The 15,313-nt window shown below is 40.4% G+C and overlaps 1 protein-coding gene across 1 annotated transcript in view; it reads right to left on the reverse strand.

The window, feature by feature from the left end:
* Positions 1 to 5,937: 5,937 nt before the first annotated feature.
* The window catches only part of SLC9A6 (solute carrier family 9 member A6), a 54,388-nt gene continuing 45,012 nt past the window's right edge, over positions 5,938 to 15,313 (reverse strand). Inside the window, exons 15-16 of the mRNA XM_045839394.1 lie at positions 12,947 to 13,052; positions 5,938 to 8,655 (exon numbers count right to left, since the gene is read on the reverse strand). Coding sequence (XP_045695350.1) covers positions 8,383 to 8,655; positions 12,947 to 13,052 — 379 coding nt within the window. The 3' untranslated portion in view covers positions 5,938 to 8,382. The remainder of the gene's footprint in view (positions 8,656 to 12,946; positions 13,053 to 15,313) is intronic.

A 15,313-nucleotide genomic window follows, 5' to 3' on the forward strand; every position in this document is an offset into this window, starting at 1 on the left:
ATCAATGGTTAATATAAAAGCAATTTTAAGAATACTAGTATTTCTTATCAGGACCAATATTACATTTTTTTAAATGACATCTCTCTGTGGATCATCTTTCTCTCAAGGTAGTTCTGAAGTGACTTTTCCCAATGATCCCAGAGGTAATGAAGACTTCATTTTGGAAACACTGGCTGATGAGCTGGTGACTCACACCTCAGATGAATTAATAAAACTTAAGAAAACAAAAACCAGATGTTTCCCTCATCTTAATATAAGCATCTATGGTTTCTTTGGTCAGTTACACTGTTAATTGCTGATTTCCTCCTATTGAGGCAAAAATCGGTTTTTGAAAAGTTTTGAATCCCTGCATATTTAATGAACTGTGTCCCAATAGTTGCTATTTGGCTCAAACATCCACAAAGACTGCAGCTCAGGCGCGGACCGTTTCAGCAAGCTAATGGCACACAGTGTTTGAGAACAGCATACCAGAAGGCTTTGGTTGCTAAATTGGATTTTCTAGAGAACTCTTGCAACAGCCTTTGGGGAAAAGCACAAAGTGAAGCAGTCTTCTTGCTTGCACGTAGTCCTCCACAGAACCAGAATGGATCTGGCTAACTAGCCATGGCTTTTTTCCCAGATCCAGTATTTATTCATTGGTCCTTTACCCTCCTGGAAAATGCTAAGAACTGCATTTTAGAGAGCACACAACATATATTTTCATTCTTCCGGCTAGACCAGTGGAGGATACACTGAAATCTAGAGCAACACACTTTTAAAATATTCCTAATAACACCACCCATCATTCCCTGAGAACTTTGGAAGCTTTCTGCATTTTGTACTTTGGTGAAAGCACTTATTTTCCCCAGACACCACCCATACCAGAAAGCTCCAGATGTTCCTAGGTTATAACGGAAGAATAAATTACAAGTCCTTGTGTTTTTCAAACTTGCATTTTCTCTTAACTTTCTTGTTTGAGGCACTTAGTTCCCTTCTCTCACCCTTCTTTTCCTGATTGGGCTCCATCTGCCCTTTTGTATGTTATCTAGGGCAAGTTTAGATTTGTATGTTTACTGCTACATCTCGACTTCTTTGTCATAAAATATATTTTCTAGAATTGTAGTTAATACCATTCCACCCACCTATTTTCCCAACCCAGATTACCGGGAATCATTGTAAATGGCCCCCTCTCACGCCTTGACTAGATTTAGTCTCCAAGTTCTGTTAGGCTGGCCTAAATGTCTCTTGCATCTATTCCCTCTTCCCCATTGCTAGTGATGTTACTCTAGTCTGGGACACCACTCTCCCTCAGACCAAGTCCTCTAACCAACATCTGTGTCCACTTTTGCCCCTATCCAGATTATCCATCCTTCCCATTGCAGCCACAATGACAGTGATCTTTCTAGAACCCAAATTGATCATTTTTCCCATATACTGTCACTCCTTGGTAATGTAGTGGGCATGGCAGCCTGGGAAAATTCCTTGTACCAGTGAGTAATGTGGAAATGTTAGTTAAATCTAGGCTAAAGTCATACAAATGGCAGGGCTTCTCCAGCCCCTGGCTGCATGTTTATCATCTGGGCTTTCCTTCATTGTGGCGCCATGTTGTCTCTACACTTGCTCATCTTCCCCACTGGACTGTGGACTCTGGATCTTGCTCAGTTTTGTATGTGCAGCACAGTGCATGGTGCCTGGCACAGGGCAGGCATTCACAACTATATACTACAGAGACAACCCCTCTCCCTCCAAGTCAGTGCATCAGCTACCTATTGCCCTTGTAACATATTACCACAAGCTCAGTGGCTTAAAACAACACCCACTTGTCATCTGATGGATCTGTAGGTCAGAAGTTTGACACAGATCTTTTTGGGCTAAAACCAAGGTGTCAGCAGGCCTGCTTTCCCTGCTTCCCCTGGGGGCTCTAGGGAAGAACCCCTTTCCTTGCTTTTCCCAGCTCCTAGAGACCACCTTCCTCTATCTTCAAAGTCAGGATGGCATCTCTTTGACATTGCTTCTGTCGTCACATCTCTTTCTCTGAACATAGTCAGGAAAGCTTTGAGGGCCTGTGTAATTAGATTGGACCTCCTGGGTAATCTAGGAGTATCTCCCCATCTCAAAATCAGATGATTAGCAACCTTAATTTCATCTACAACTTGAATCCTTTTTGCCATGTAACCCAACAAAAAACATAGGATTCCAGGGATTGAGGCATGGACAACTTTTAGGGCCATTATTCTACCAACCATAAGCCACAATTGGGGAGGGACATGAATTCCATACAGAAGCCCCTTTCTGATGCTTTTCACACAATTGAAATAATTTTTACCTAATTGGCTGCAGTCACCTTTAGATCAAAACCATGACTTAGTCACCTCTGTGTCCCCAGTGCCTGACCCAGGGCACAGCCCATGTGAGGTGCTCAGTGTCTGTGACCAGAAGTAAGTAAAAGATTAGCTGGCTGGAATGTTTAAATATCAACCTCTTGGTCCTCCTTAAAAAATGGAACTTTGATTGTTTAGGTTTTAAGAACCGGTTTTAAAAAATGAATTTTGTAGCACAATCAGGGGGTCCAATTGCTGTTATCTTGCAATCTCACTCTAAATCAGCTCTAAGATTGAAAAAACAGGCATCTTCCATTATCTGACAGAAGTCGTCCAGGTTTTTCAAATGAAGAAAAACAGCTCTCATGCTTTTTGCCTAGTCCACTTGAGAACACAGCTGTATAGGAAATTCAAATGAACAAAAGAAAAAAGAATCATGCAATAAAGCCTCGTGACTCCCAAAGCAACCAAGAATGAATGCTTCACAAGTAATTTTTGTAGGATTAGTATTTAAACGCAGTGAACCACTTCAGTTCCAACAAATCTGGAGAAATTAAATCTTGTTTCCAAGAAGCGCCCACAGAGCCTTCAATGCATTTTTCAATCAGTGCAAAAGAAATAATATGCACAACTAAGCTGTGTCTCTAGTGGGTCCCAGTGCCCACCAGACAGCACCAGGTAGAAAATGCCCAGACTCTGTGTCCAGTTAGGACACCAAGGGCAGGACTCCAAGGCTGCAATTGCAGTATGGATGCATGGTAAAGGAGAAGGGAATTGGCCAGAAACTGTCAGGTCTCATGGAGTTCAGGCTCCAGCCCTGAAAGCTCCAGCTAAGCCAGTTCTCAGAGTTCAGTCTTTGCTATGGCAACCACTTGGGATACCTCCAGCTTGCTGAACTGGAGATTCTGAAGGAAAGCAGCACAGGGTAGAAGCATGGTCTGAAAAGAGTTTTCCATATTTTATTCATATAGCACCTCATCAGCAGGACTTTACAGAATACTCAACCTCAATTTCCAGAGACTTCTGAATTCTAGTGAAAATGCTTAAATTTACATCACTTCATCTGATCCCCTGAACAGGCCTGGCAGCAACTTGGGGCTGGAATCATAATCCAGTACCTACCACAGTGCTGGCACATGACAGTAGCTCAATAAATGTTTACTGAGTCAATGAGCTGTCATCATTTTATAAAGGAAGGAACAGGCTCAGAGAGGTTTCAGTGGCTTCCTAAACACCCCCAGTGGCAGACAGGGCTAGGACTCTGGCCCGTATCACTTCTATGCTACCATGTTGGCCTTTGAAATCCAACTCAGAAAAGATCAGGAGGACATTACACTACTTTTCAACATTCACTGAGTATGTGCCCTACACCAGATCTTTCCACCACTCTTCCCCTGTCCTCTGCCTGCCTGGCTCCTTTCAAGCCTTGGTTCTAGTGTTACCTTCTGAGAAAGACCCCCTGACAAGGCCTCACACACCTTGCCTTGCCCCCAACTCCCACACCCATTACCCTCTATCACATTTCCTACTTCTCACTTATCCAAATCTTTTTACTATTTTACATTTTTGTTTATTTATGGTTGGCCATCCCCAACTGGAATGTAAGCTCTATCAGGGCAGAGGGCCAGTCCACTCTCTGGTGACAGCCCACTGTGAGATGAGGGGGAAGGGGCCAATGAAACGGAAAGCAAATGTGGTCTTAGGCACATTCATAAAAATGTCTAGAACAATGGTCTTCTGGTGTGTCCAGAAGAAAGGAGGAGAATGGGGTTGTTAGCCTGGGGCTGGAGACTCAGGGAAGATATACCAGCTCTTCTTTTCAAAGTTCTAAAGGGTGCTTTCCAGAGGAGGGCGATGGAGTTTCCTGAGAGGTGCGGTGGGAGAAGGGTGAAGGGGAGGAAGTTTCGGGGCAGATTTGGGTTCCAAGTGCTTCTCATTGTGATTGTTGGGTACTACTTCCTGTTTCCCACACTAATACGCAAGTGCTATGAGGACAGCCCACATCTATTTACTCCTCACTATATGGATATAGCGCAGTACATGGCTTGTTGGTCACTCAGTACTAGATTGAATATTGTGTGAAAGATCGATTGCAGGTGGGGAGCTGTCACTGTTCAGGCTGCCTGGCATGTTCTTCTCCCTCATGCCCTTCATCTGGTTGACCCTTTGCTTACTCTTGAGGGCTAAGCTGAAATATCACTTGGTCAGGAAAACCCTCCCTCTTACCCTACCACCAGATCACAGTCCCCTCTCATGGCCTCCTGTGGTTTTCCATCCATAGCCTTATGGTTGTTATATTTGATGTTATTTGCTGATTATTTAAGATAGATACTCCCTTACCAGAAGGCAATTAATCTTCATCGCATGAATGATTTCTAACCACCAGAGACACTTGTTAGCGCCTCCAGTAGAATAGGCTCTGTGAGAGCAAGGCCTATTGTTTGGCACTGTGTTCCCTGTGTGTGGCACCAAGTAGGCACTCAACTATTCATTGAGTAGTAAATAGCTTAGACTTTGAAGACTGGAATGAGTTAGCTCTTTCACTTACTAGCAGTGTGACAACTTCTCTGAATATACTGTACCCTCATAGCATGATTAAGATTAAATTAATATGTAGATTTAAAAATACCTCATATTGCTCTGCTTGGTGTGGCTCAGTTGGTTGGAACATTGTCCTATAAACCAAAAGGTGGTGGGTTGGATCCCTGATCAGGGCGCATGCCTAGGTTGTGTGGGTAGGATCCTGGTCGGGGAATCTACAGAAGGCAACCAATCGATGTATGTCTCTCACATCAATGTTTCTCTCCCTCTCTAAAATCAGTAAGTGTATCTAAGAGGGGCTCAAAAAGGGGGAGCTGCTGTTGTTATCATTTCCAATTTATTTCAAGCCTCATACTTCATACTGCATTATGTGTGGGCTACTTCCTATCAAGGACTTTTTGATTACATCAAACCATCTATACTTTCCCCTCCTGACACTCCCGTATTGAGTCAGGTTAACAAACATACTTGCTGAAATCTAATGAGGAGTTTGATTTGTAAACAGGGGGTTAGTTAAGAGCCTACGGTGTGTAGGTCCACCTCCTGTGTCTCTTGCAGGACCATGAGCAAGGAAGCCAGAATGAATGGCAACAAGACACAATGATAGTGTGGCTGGTGGCACTACTAGACTAGACAAAGTTGCTGTCAGCAAACTCGAACCTACAAAACTTTTCATGTACAAAAAGAAAGACCTAGCTTTAATTTGAAAACAGGACTATTTGTGTGATCATGCTTTCAGCCAGACTTAGAACTGCCTCTGTACCTAACTGCATATAGAATTTACTCTCCCCATAGAATGGAACTGACTTTTCATGACATTATCCACTACTGAGCTAACAGGCTACAAATCAGTGCAACAGGATTCAACTGCTTTGAGTCATATTTCTTAAAGTGTCCAATTGTGACCATAAGCAAATACATCCAGCCTTGCACATAAGCACCAAAAGTTTACTGCCCCATGAAGTTACATTCTGTTAAGAGTCTGTTTGTTTCTTCTTTAAATATCTGTCTTCCTCCTTTCCTGCTACGTATACAGGTAGAAAAATAAATGAAGTCAGCATTCTTTACTTCTCACTAGAATAAACTGTGACTTAAATACAGTGAATGGTTATTTGCAAGGCTATAATTTTTTTAATGACAGATTTTCCTAAAAGAAACCAGTATAACATTTATCCAAGTACTCCAAGTGAAAACAAAAAAATACATAAAGATTAAAAGTCTATTACTATAACATCACATTGCCAAACACGAACAACTAAGATAAAATGCCAAGGAACCTTAAAAAATAACTTTAAAAGATGCAACGTTCAAGTCATTCAAACGTGTAGAGTTCACAAACAACAGAAAAACAAGTCCAAGAGCAGTTCTGCTTGTGCGTGATGGCAACTATGACTGTACTTCACGTGGGATCATTCAGGTGTCTGAACTCAACAGATGTATGAGCAGAATTTGTTGTTTCCTTCTTCGCTTGGAGATGCGCACACAGATTAGAGAAGAATCATCTAGATGCTGATGTTAGCACAGCAGGCTTGGTTCCCCTTTGAAAATGTACAAAGGCTGATTTAGTTGACTCAAGCATTATCAGTGTCTCTAAGAAAAAGTCTTAGGCATGCTGAAGCAGACGAGTTCCTGAATTTGTCATGCTAAGTATTTATAATCATTTTCATAAAGTGAGCTCACTAAGCTGACAGAATAAAAAAAGGTAGTTGTTAATTTCTTGTATACCCTTTTACAATGTGAATAACTTCATGGGTAAATGATGCTGAAGTTCAAAGCCCCTCAAGCATACACTATCAAGAAAATATTGGCTGTATGAAGAGGCACACATCATAGAAAATGCACACTTCACAGGGTTCCTGCATAGCAGGAAAGTTGCTATCACTACATAACAAATGGCCCTGCCAACAGTTAGAGCTGCCACTCGAGTGTACAACGGGAGAAGTCCCTTAAAATCTCAAGGAGTATTTACAACAGCACAGATACCTTTGGGAGAATAAATATAGTTGGCTTTCTTTTTGGAAAGATACTTTTCATTGGGAAAGTTGAACACTGTGTAAATAAATCAATTTTCAAACGGGGTAAAACATAAGGCAATGCCACTCAGACCTGAGGGGGGAAACCCACAAAAAAAATTTCTCTTTTCCTTTTGAAACATTAACAGGTCAGAATCAACATAAGAAAGTATCCCCTTTCCAAGTGTTCCATGAACCTTTGGGTCTTTTGGGCATCACAAAATAGCATCCACTTTCATACTATGAATATGAAATGGGAAATTATTATGTGTTCTTCCTTGAAAACTGTAAAAAACAAAAACACATGGCAACTTAGGTATTTCATATTAAAAAGCAACATAAAAATAAAGACAACTATGCCAGCATGCACAGAGGAGTCCCCGCCCTTACAATAAGCTCTCCAGAGCACTGAATTTCTCTTATGACCGACTTCGGTGTAGTGTGCAATGCTCATGGATTCATAAATTAACTTTTAACACCGACTACAGACTAACAAATGACAGTTAGAAACAGTAACTTCAAAATTTTTACATTTTGCTCCTGTTTGGCTGCTAAACAGCAGCGATTTAAATCCATATAAAAACTTCTGACCATAAAGCTTGCTATACAGATCAAGTACAGAATCAAAAAGTAAGCAGCAATTGAGTTTCTTATTCAAACGTATCTGGTATAGGGTATTTACATGTTTGGGAAGAGAGACCTCCAAACCACCATTCTCTTGACTCCCCTCTGACGCTCCGACCCCTCTCTGCCCACCCCAGCCCCTCCAAACCAAAATCAAGTGTCCTGAACTATAATACGCCTGTGCTTTGGCTAAGCTGGCTGGATGCGTCTCCTTCTACGGAATTGGTCTAGGAAAAAAAAAGTCTCGGAAGGCACTGGTGGCCTTCTTTTCCCAACAGCAGTGTACTGTAGTCAAGGAATCAGTTCTTTCATGGCAAGGGACAAAGGGCCCTGCATGTTATTCTCCAACTGAATGGGGCAGGATCAAAACCCATCAGCCTCTTGCACCACAACGGGCCACCAGAGAAAAAGGAAAGAAAAAGGTCAGGACAAAGGCAGCAGCAATCAACTTAAGTTTCCCAACAAAGGAACCTTTCCTCCCTGGGCTCCCCCAGAAAAAAACATTCCCTCTTTCTTCTCCCCTTCTCCTCCCACGGAACAAAACTAATTCACATCACAAAAACATGGTACTCTGGTTTAAGTGTCAGGTCAATATAAGAAAGAGTAAATCTGTCACTTTTTATATTTTAACTGAGACAGAAAGCTAACGGAACACACAACATCACTGTGAAAATAACTTTCTAAAACAAATCCAATCCACATAATGCAGCCAATAAAACATGAAAGAAGAGTTTGTTCACAATCTGCCTTGTACACAATAATTATATTCTTTCAATGCCATATAAATAGCATTTATATAGCTTAAACATTCAGACATGCACTGGGACTTTTTAGGTAGTACGAATTTCTTCACAATCACATGTGCAAATTTTACAAATCACTAAGTGAGTATTAGTAAGTTTAGTTTAGGCTGGACTGTGTCTTGTATTATCTAACAAATTTAATGGGGGTTCAGAATCATCCATAGGAAGAACCAGGCGTGTTCCCCGAATGACCAGTTCGTGGTCTCCAAATGCAAGCTCCCGATCCAAGGCATCTTCAGAACTGTTTCCCATAAATCTCCTCGGGGCACCGGATGTTGCTGATTCCGTGTTCACAGTAGAATCCCCATAGGTCAAACTAATATCACCATCATTGAGAATAAGATCGGAGTCATCATCTTTCAATTGTTCCTGGTTCTAAAAGCAAATAAAATAAGTTTTAGGAATTGTGAAATTCAAGAAGTATTTCCAACAGTAGAATTTTCAAGTACTACCTGTTTAAACCTCTCAGGGGTAGCCCACTACCCTTAGGATTGAAGTCTAAAGTCCTCAACCTTGGCCTAAAAGACACTGCTGACTTGGGCCTTCAGCTTCATCTCCCACCACAGTCTCGTCCCCCAACCCCAACAGCCCCACTGTGTGCCTGCTAGACTGAACTGCTGACAGCTGCTTAAATCTCTCAAGCTCTCTCTTACCTCCTGTGCCTTCTGGCCTCCTTCATGGGATGAGCACCTAGTTATCACTGAGGTCTCAGCTTAAAGTCACTTGCTCCCAGGAGTCATCCTCGATCTTCCAAGGCTGGCTGAGGTGTCCCTCCTGTGTTCTCTCCTAGTGGCCCATACTTAGCCCTCTCCCAAGAGCAGCGCTTGCCCTTGTATCGGAACTACATGGACACCAGTCTTTTTCGGACTAGCCCCCACTAGACTAAGTCCTTTCTGTGCTCTAGTCCAGCAACCTAACAGTTTGAGGCACAGAAAAGAATTCACTACACATAAGTTCAATTGATTATTGAATAGGTTTATATAAATGAAGCATTTACTGCTGTATTAACAATGCCTAGAAATATAATACTGCTCGAATATACTGAACCCTTACTACATACTTGTCTCCCAGCTTGATAAATGTTGATCCTAATGGATCCTTTGTGGCCCAAAGAATATAATTAAATAAAGTTCTACAAGAGGAAAAAAGGTCAAGAAAATATAGTGCCATTTTGGTAAAAAATGTATGTGTGCATAGTAAAGTCTGGAAAGGCATTCAACAAAATAATGGCAGTCCTCTGCATAAAAGGGTTGCTTGTACTTTTTATTTTCTTCTTTGTGTTTCTGTACTAACTCAACTTTTACTATAATGAACACATATCACTTTTTTTAATTTATTGATTTTAGAAAGACAGAGAAGCACTGATTTGTTCTACTTATTTATGCACTCATTGATTGATTCTTGTATGTACCCTGACCAGGGATCGAACTCGCAACCTTGGTAAATTGGGACGACACTCTAACCAACTGAGTGAGCTACCTGGCCAGGGCTGAACACATATTACTTTTAAAAATAATAAAGTCATTTTTTAACGTAAAGAGTAAGAATCATTCTAACCACTCATATTGATCAAGCAAAAAAGTATGTGACTCATATTCCTTGAGGGAAGTAGAGCTGATACAAACATTCTGCATCTAGCTCTCCAATAGTATGTGTGCCTGAAAATTTTAAATTTGTGTAAGATAGTCAAATAGACTGAGGAGACTACTAGACAAAATAAAATCAATTTAATTTGCTGTTGTTAGAAATTTGCCTAAATACTCACAGACACATGAATTAAAAACCAAACCCATAACCATCAACCAGCCATAATTCCTTCTTGCCCAAACTAGTTAAAACACTAAATCTAACTAGTATTTATCACCTAATTAAATGCAGCAATACTCAGGACAGTTCTGTGGTACCTTCAAATGTCAGCAGGGGCTCTTCAGCACGTTCTAATGTCTTTGTTCAGTCTGAAGTTTGGGAGAGTGTCTATCAAATTTTAAAATGCATATACGCCTCCTGACCCCACAATTTAACATTTAAAATCTATTCTGTGTACCTTTATATACTTGGATAAGTTTATATGCACAAGGATATTCATCATAAACACTGCTTGTAATAAAAAAAAAGGAAACAACTTAAAGGTCTATCCATAGGAGACTGATTAAACCAATCATGGTGTACCCACACAAAGGAGCACTGCTACGCAGCCACGAATAAAGAGAAGGTAAAGGATCTCATGTACTCATAGAAATGAGTCTATGATGTATCATTAAGTAAAAAAAAAGCAAGTAGCAGGACAATACACTGATTATGATCTTATTTGTGTAAAACAATAACAAACAGCTATACAAGGGGGGACCCAAAAAAACCCACCAGACTTATCTGCTGGAGGGTGGGCCCCTTGTAGTACAGGCTTCCCCTACTAGGTGAGTGTTCTAGGAGCCCATCTGTATCAGTGCACCAGCTGCTGTTTTTGCAAGAGGCTGCATTCAGCTTCAGTGAATTTTTTGGAGGCTTTTTCAACATGTTTGCCCATTTCATGACAGGTGACTTAATGAGCCCACCTGCCCACATTGCGCTGGGTGTTCAGCAGTTTTTGACCAAAACCAGCATGACCCCCATGCCCCACCCTCCCCTATTTACCCAATCTCACCCCAAGTGACTTGTTTTTGTTTCCCCACATGAAGAAAGTCCTTAAAGGGAAACATGTTGCTGATGTGGAAGAGGCCAAACAACAACAAAAAACCCAGCAGAGGCGCTAAAAGGCATCAAGATTGACAAGTTCAAAAAGTGTTTTGAGCAGTGGAAAACATCTCAATAGATGTATTGCATCAAATGGAGAATACGTGGAAGGTGACTGAAGTTTAAACACGTAAGAATAAATACACAATTTTTTATAAATAAATTCAGGGTTTCTTTGGGTCCCCCCTCATATATACACAAAAAAGTTTGTGAAGGTAAAATATATTAAGAATTATCCACAATAAACCCTTAATAAAGACCGCCTCTGAGGGATGTAGGTGGGAGAAGGAAGACAACTTTTATTACTCACTTTGTACATTCTATACTGTTTGAATATATGGCCACAGCATATTATTTTTATAACTAAAAAGAGTAGGTGTTCCTATAAAAAAGGGAAATTAGGACACACCACACAGAGACAGATGGAAAGAGACAAAGAAAGAGACAGAGGGAGAGGGAGAGACGTAGAGGGAGAGGGAGAAGAAGACAGAGATCTGTGTGATGCATCTCTAAGCCAAGGAATGCCAAAGCTTGGCAGCAAACTACCGCAACCCAGGAGGGAGGCATGGAACAGATTCTCCCTCGCAGCCCTCAGGGAACCAACCTTGCCAACACCTTTACCTCAGATTTCTAGCCTCCAGATTGTGAGACAAAAAAATTCTGTTGTTAAACCATTCTGTTGTGCTGTTATGTTATAGCAGCACTTAGAAAACTACTGCAATGTTATATTTTGGTTAATTCTACAACACACATACTCCTCGTGGAATGCTTGGCTTTTGGTGATGGTCGAGTGGGTCTCAAATCCAAGAGCTGAGCTTCACTGACTTATCAACAGAGTTGGCTTACCCCCCCTGCACAGAGCCACATGGGCTAACAGGGCACAAAGGGAGTGAAGACTGTTTTTGAGAGAGGGACTTGGGAAATGTGTGAGGGAGAGAAGCGATGACATGGGGTGTCCTCCCACTCACCCCACCCACCAGCACAATCTGTCAGAAATGTGCATGACTTAATTTAACACAAAGCTGGAAGGTACTCCTCCCTGACCCAGGTGCCACCCCCCACTGAGTCTACTCTTCCCCATCCATTCTCTGTGGGGCCTGGGCTAACACATCACAGAGAAGGGTGTGGGAAACTGGGGGAGTGCATGTCCGCACTGCTTCACCACAGCCTCACTTCTCCACTCAGGATGTTGCATCAGAGTAGTCAAAACTAGTGGGTTTTGTTAAAATGGGCATTTTATTTGATACTACAGATTGTTTCTGAAGGGTTGGGTTAGAAGCAAAAGTGTTTTAGAAAGGACTTGAAAATGTTCACATTTTAAAATAAAAGCCAGTCAGCATTTTCCATTTCTTTCTTTGTTGCAATACTTGCCAAATCACCAATCATATGTTGGTAGCTAGGAAAAATATGGCATTATTTAAATATGCTCACACTTTCCAGCAATGTGGAACAGAGTTAGTAAAAGCTTTCCTAATATCCAAAAGATAGTAAGTATGAAGTAAAAGACCATCTGTTGCACTTTAGGGACATCAAAAATTGTTTTATTAATCCTCTGAATATGTGACAACCTGAATTTTTATTTAAAACACACACACGCACACGCACACACACACACACACACACACACACACACACACACAGTACCAAGCTCAGGCTACATACTGCAACTAAATGAAAACCAGCATAGAAATAGATTTACCAAAATCATCAACAGTAAACAGGTACTATTCTAGATCTGTTTTCAAAAGTTTCAAAGGCTGCAAATTATATTTACAGATTTCCGTTCATTTTCTGGCTAAGCAAAATAGGCTTATATTCCCTTTCATGGATTTCATACCTTAAAGACAAGCACAATAAAACAAAACCAGTAACTCAACTACAGAGCAGATAAATTTAACTTAATAAATAACTTAGGTTTCGTGTATAACCCACTTACCTCGTAAGCCTGGGGGCTGGTGAGGCATCTTGCGATAGGTCCACAGCAGGCAGGGAGCGTTGTCGTGAGGGGAGGCCCACTGTGTGTCAGCAGAGGCTTCAGATAGCTGTGCTGGTTAAGGAAGAGCTGCATTCCTTTCTTCACAAATTTAAAAGAGTAACTCATCTGATAACAACCACCTACACACAGCAACAACCCTTTCAGAGGTCAGCGAAGGACTCTCACATGTTGTCTCATTTCATCATCACATTATGTCAGTGAGATAGCAAAGGGGGATTTTATAATTATTTCCACTTCACAGATATGGAAACTGAGGCTCAGAGAGGCCCAGGATCTGCCTAAAGTCACACAATTAAGTAAATGAAGCAGCAATACTCAACCCCAAATTGGTCTGATTCCAAATCCTGGCCTTTTTTACCACATCATATTGCCTTTCTGATTTTACTAAAAGTGAAAGGAAGACAAAAATCACTCTCAAATTAGCACTGAAGGTGATACAAAGAAAGTAAAATATGGTTACAGTTCAAAAAGAGATGAAATATTCTAGTAGTAGAATATAGTCATAAAAATGGTTTGAATCATTTATTGTAGATTCAGCTGGCCTCTTGAGTGAGTTCAAACTTTGGTATCAAAGGAAATTCAATTCTAAAAACATTTGTTTAAAATTATGTATCACAAGTTCTTCTACCATAGACCCTCATTTCACTATTTATTTATTGTCCAAAAAATAAAAACAAAAACAGACATGATACTATACAGGGGTAGGCAAAAGTAGGTTTACAGTTGTGAGTACATGAAATAGTTTATTCCTGTATTATTATTTATTAATTATTGTACTATTTATTTGTATTAAACTGTAAACCTACTTTTGCCCACCCCCATATATGATACTCAGAAGGAATAAAAACAAGAAATCACATGAAAAAGTAGGGAAAGGGAGAAAGACACAATTCCCTACTTTCTAAAATTATAGCTTCAGGTTGTTCTCAATTAAACATGAGGAAGTCAGAGAAAATGTTATGAATTCCTATATTTATGAACTCCAAGTAAAGGTTAAAGTACTCTATATAAATACACTATGTACTTTATAAAACAACTGCCTACACAAAATCACTGAAAACCTGGAATAATGGATTCTACTAATGCACTAAGTACAGAAATTACCAGGTCTTAGTCTAGTGGTACTTAATAGGGTAGTATTGAAGCTAACAAGTCTTGGTGTTTAACTCTATAAAAATAAATTCCTTAAAAACCAAAATTTATCAAACATTGACAAAAGAAAATCTGAATAGTCCTGTATCTATTAAAGAGGTTTAAAACCTTCTTATGCAAAACTCTTGAGGCCCAGGCGTCTTTACTGGTAAAATCTTCCTAGCACCTAGGGAAGAAATAACACCAATTCTCCAGAAAACAGGAAAATAGAAAAATTCTCCCATACTCATTTTATAAAGCCAGCATAATCTTATTGCAGAAACTTGACATTAGAAGAAAAAATTCACAAGGCGATATTTCTCATGAAAACAGACACAAAGCCCTGGCTGGTGTAGCTCAGTGGATTGAGCGTGGGCTGTGAACCAAAGGGTCACTGGTTGGATTCCCAGTCAGGGCACATGCCTGGGTTGTGGGCCAGATCCCCAATAGGGAGCAAAGAGAGGCAACTACACATTGATGTTTCTCTTCTTCTCTTTCTCCTTCCATTCCACTCTCTCTAAAAATAAATACAATCTTTAAAAAAGAAGAAAAAAAATAGACACAAAACATTAGCAAATTAAATCCAATGACAGACACAAAGCATAGCATGACCAAGTGAGGTTTGTTCTAACAACATAAGATTGGTTTAATATTCAAATAATCAGTGAAAATCAGCACAATAACAGATTATGGGAGAATAAAGTAAATACACAATCATCTCAATTGATGCACAAAAAAATTTGATAAAATCCAATACATGTTCATGAGAAAAAAAAAATCTCTCAGCAGATAGAAATAGAGGGAATATTCCTTTTTTAAAGATTTTTTGTTTATTTATAGACATAGGGGAAGGGAGGGAGAGAAACATCAATGTGTGGTTGCTTCTCATGTGCCCCCCACTGGGGACCTGGCCTGCAACCCAGGCATGTGCTATGACTGGGAATCGAACCAGCGACCCTTTGGTTCTCAGGCCAGTGCTCAATCCACTGAACCGCACCAGCCAGGGCAAGGGAATATTGTTAAATTGAAAAGGTTATTTTAAAAACCTACAGCTAACATCAAAGTTAATAATAAAGTATTGAAAAATTTTCCCCCAAGGCCAGGAATAAGACAAAACTGTCTACCATCATCACTTACATTCAACATCGTACTGGAGATCCAGCTAGTATAATAAAA

The sequence above is a fragment of the Phyllostomus hastatus genome, unplaced genomic scaffold, assembly GCF_019186645.2.
Source record: "Phyllostomus hastatus isolate PE091 unplaced genomic scaffold, TTU_PhHast_1.1 phas_contig_30, whole genome shotgun sequence".
NCBI lineage: Eukaryota > Metazoa > Chordata > Mammalia > Chiroptera > Phyllostomidae > Phyllostomus > Phyllostomus hastatus.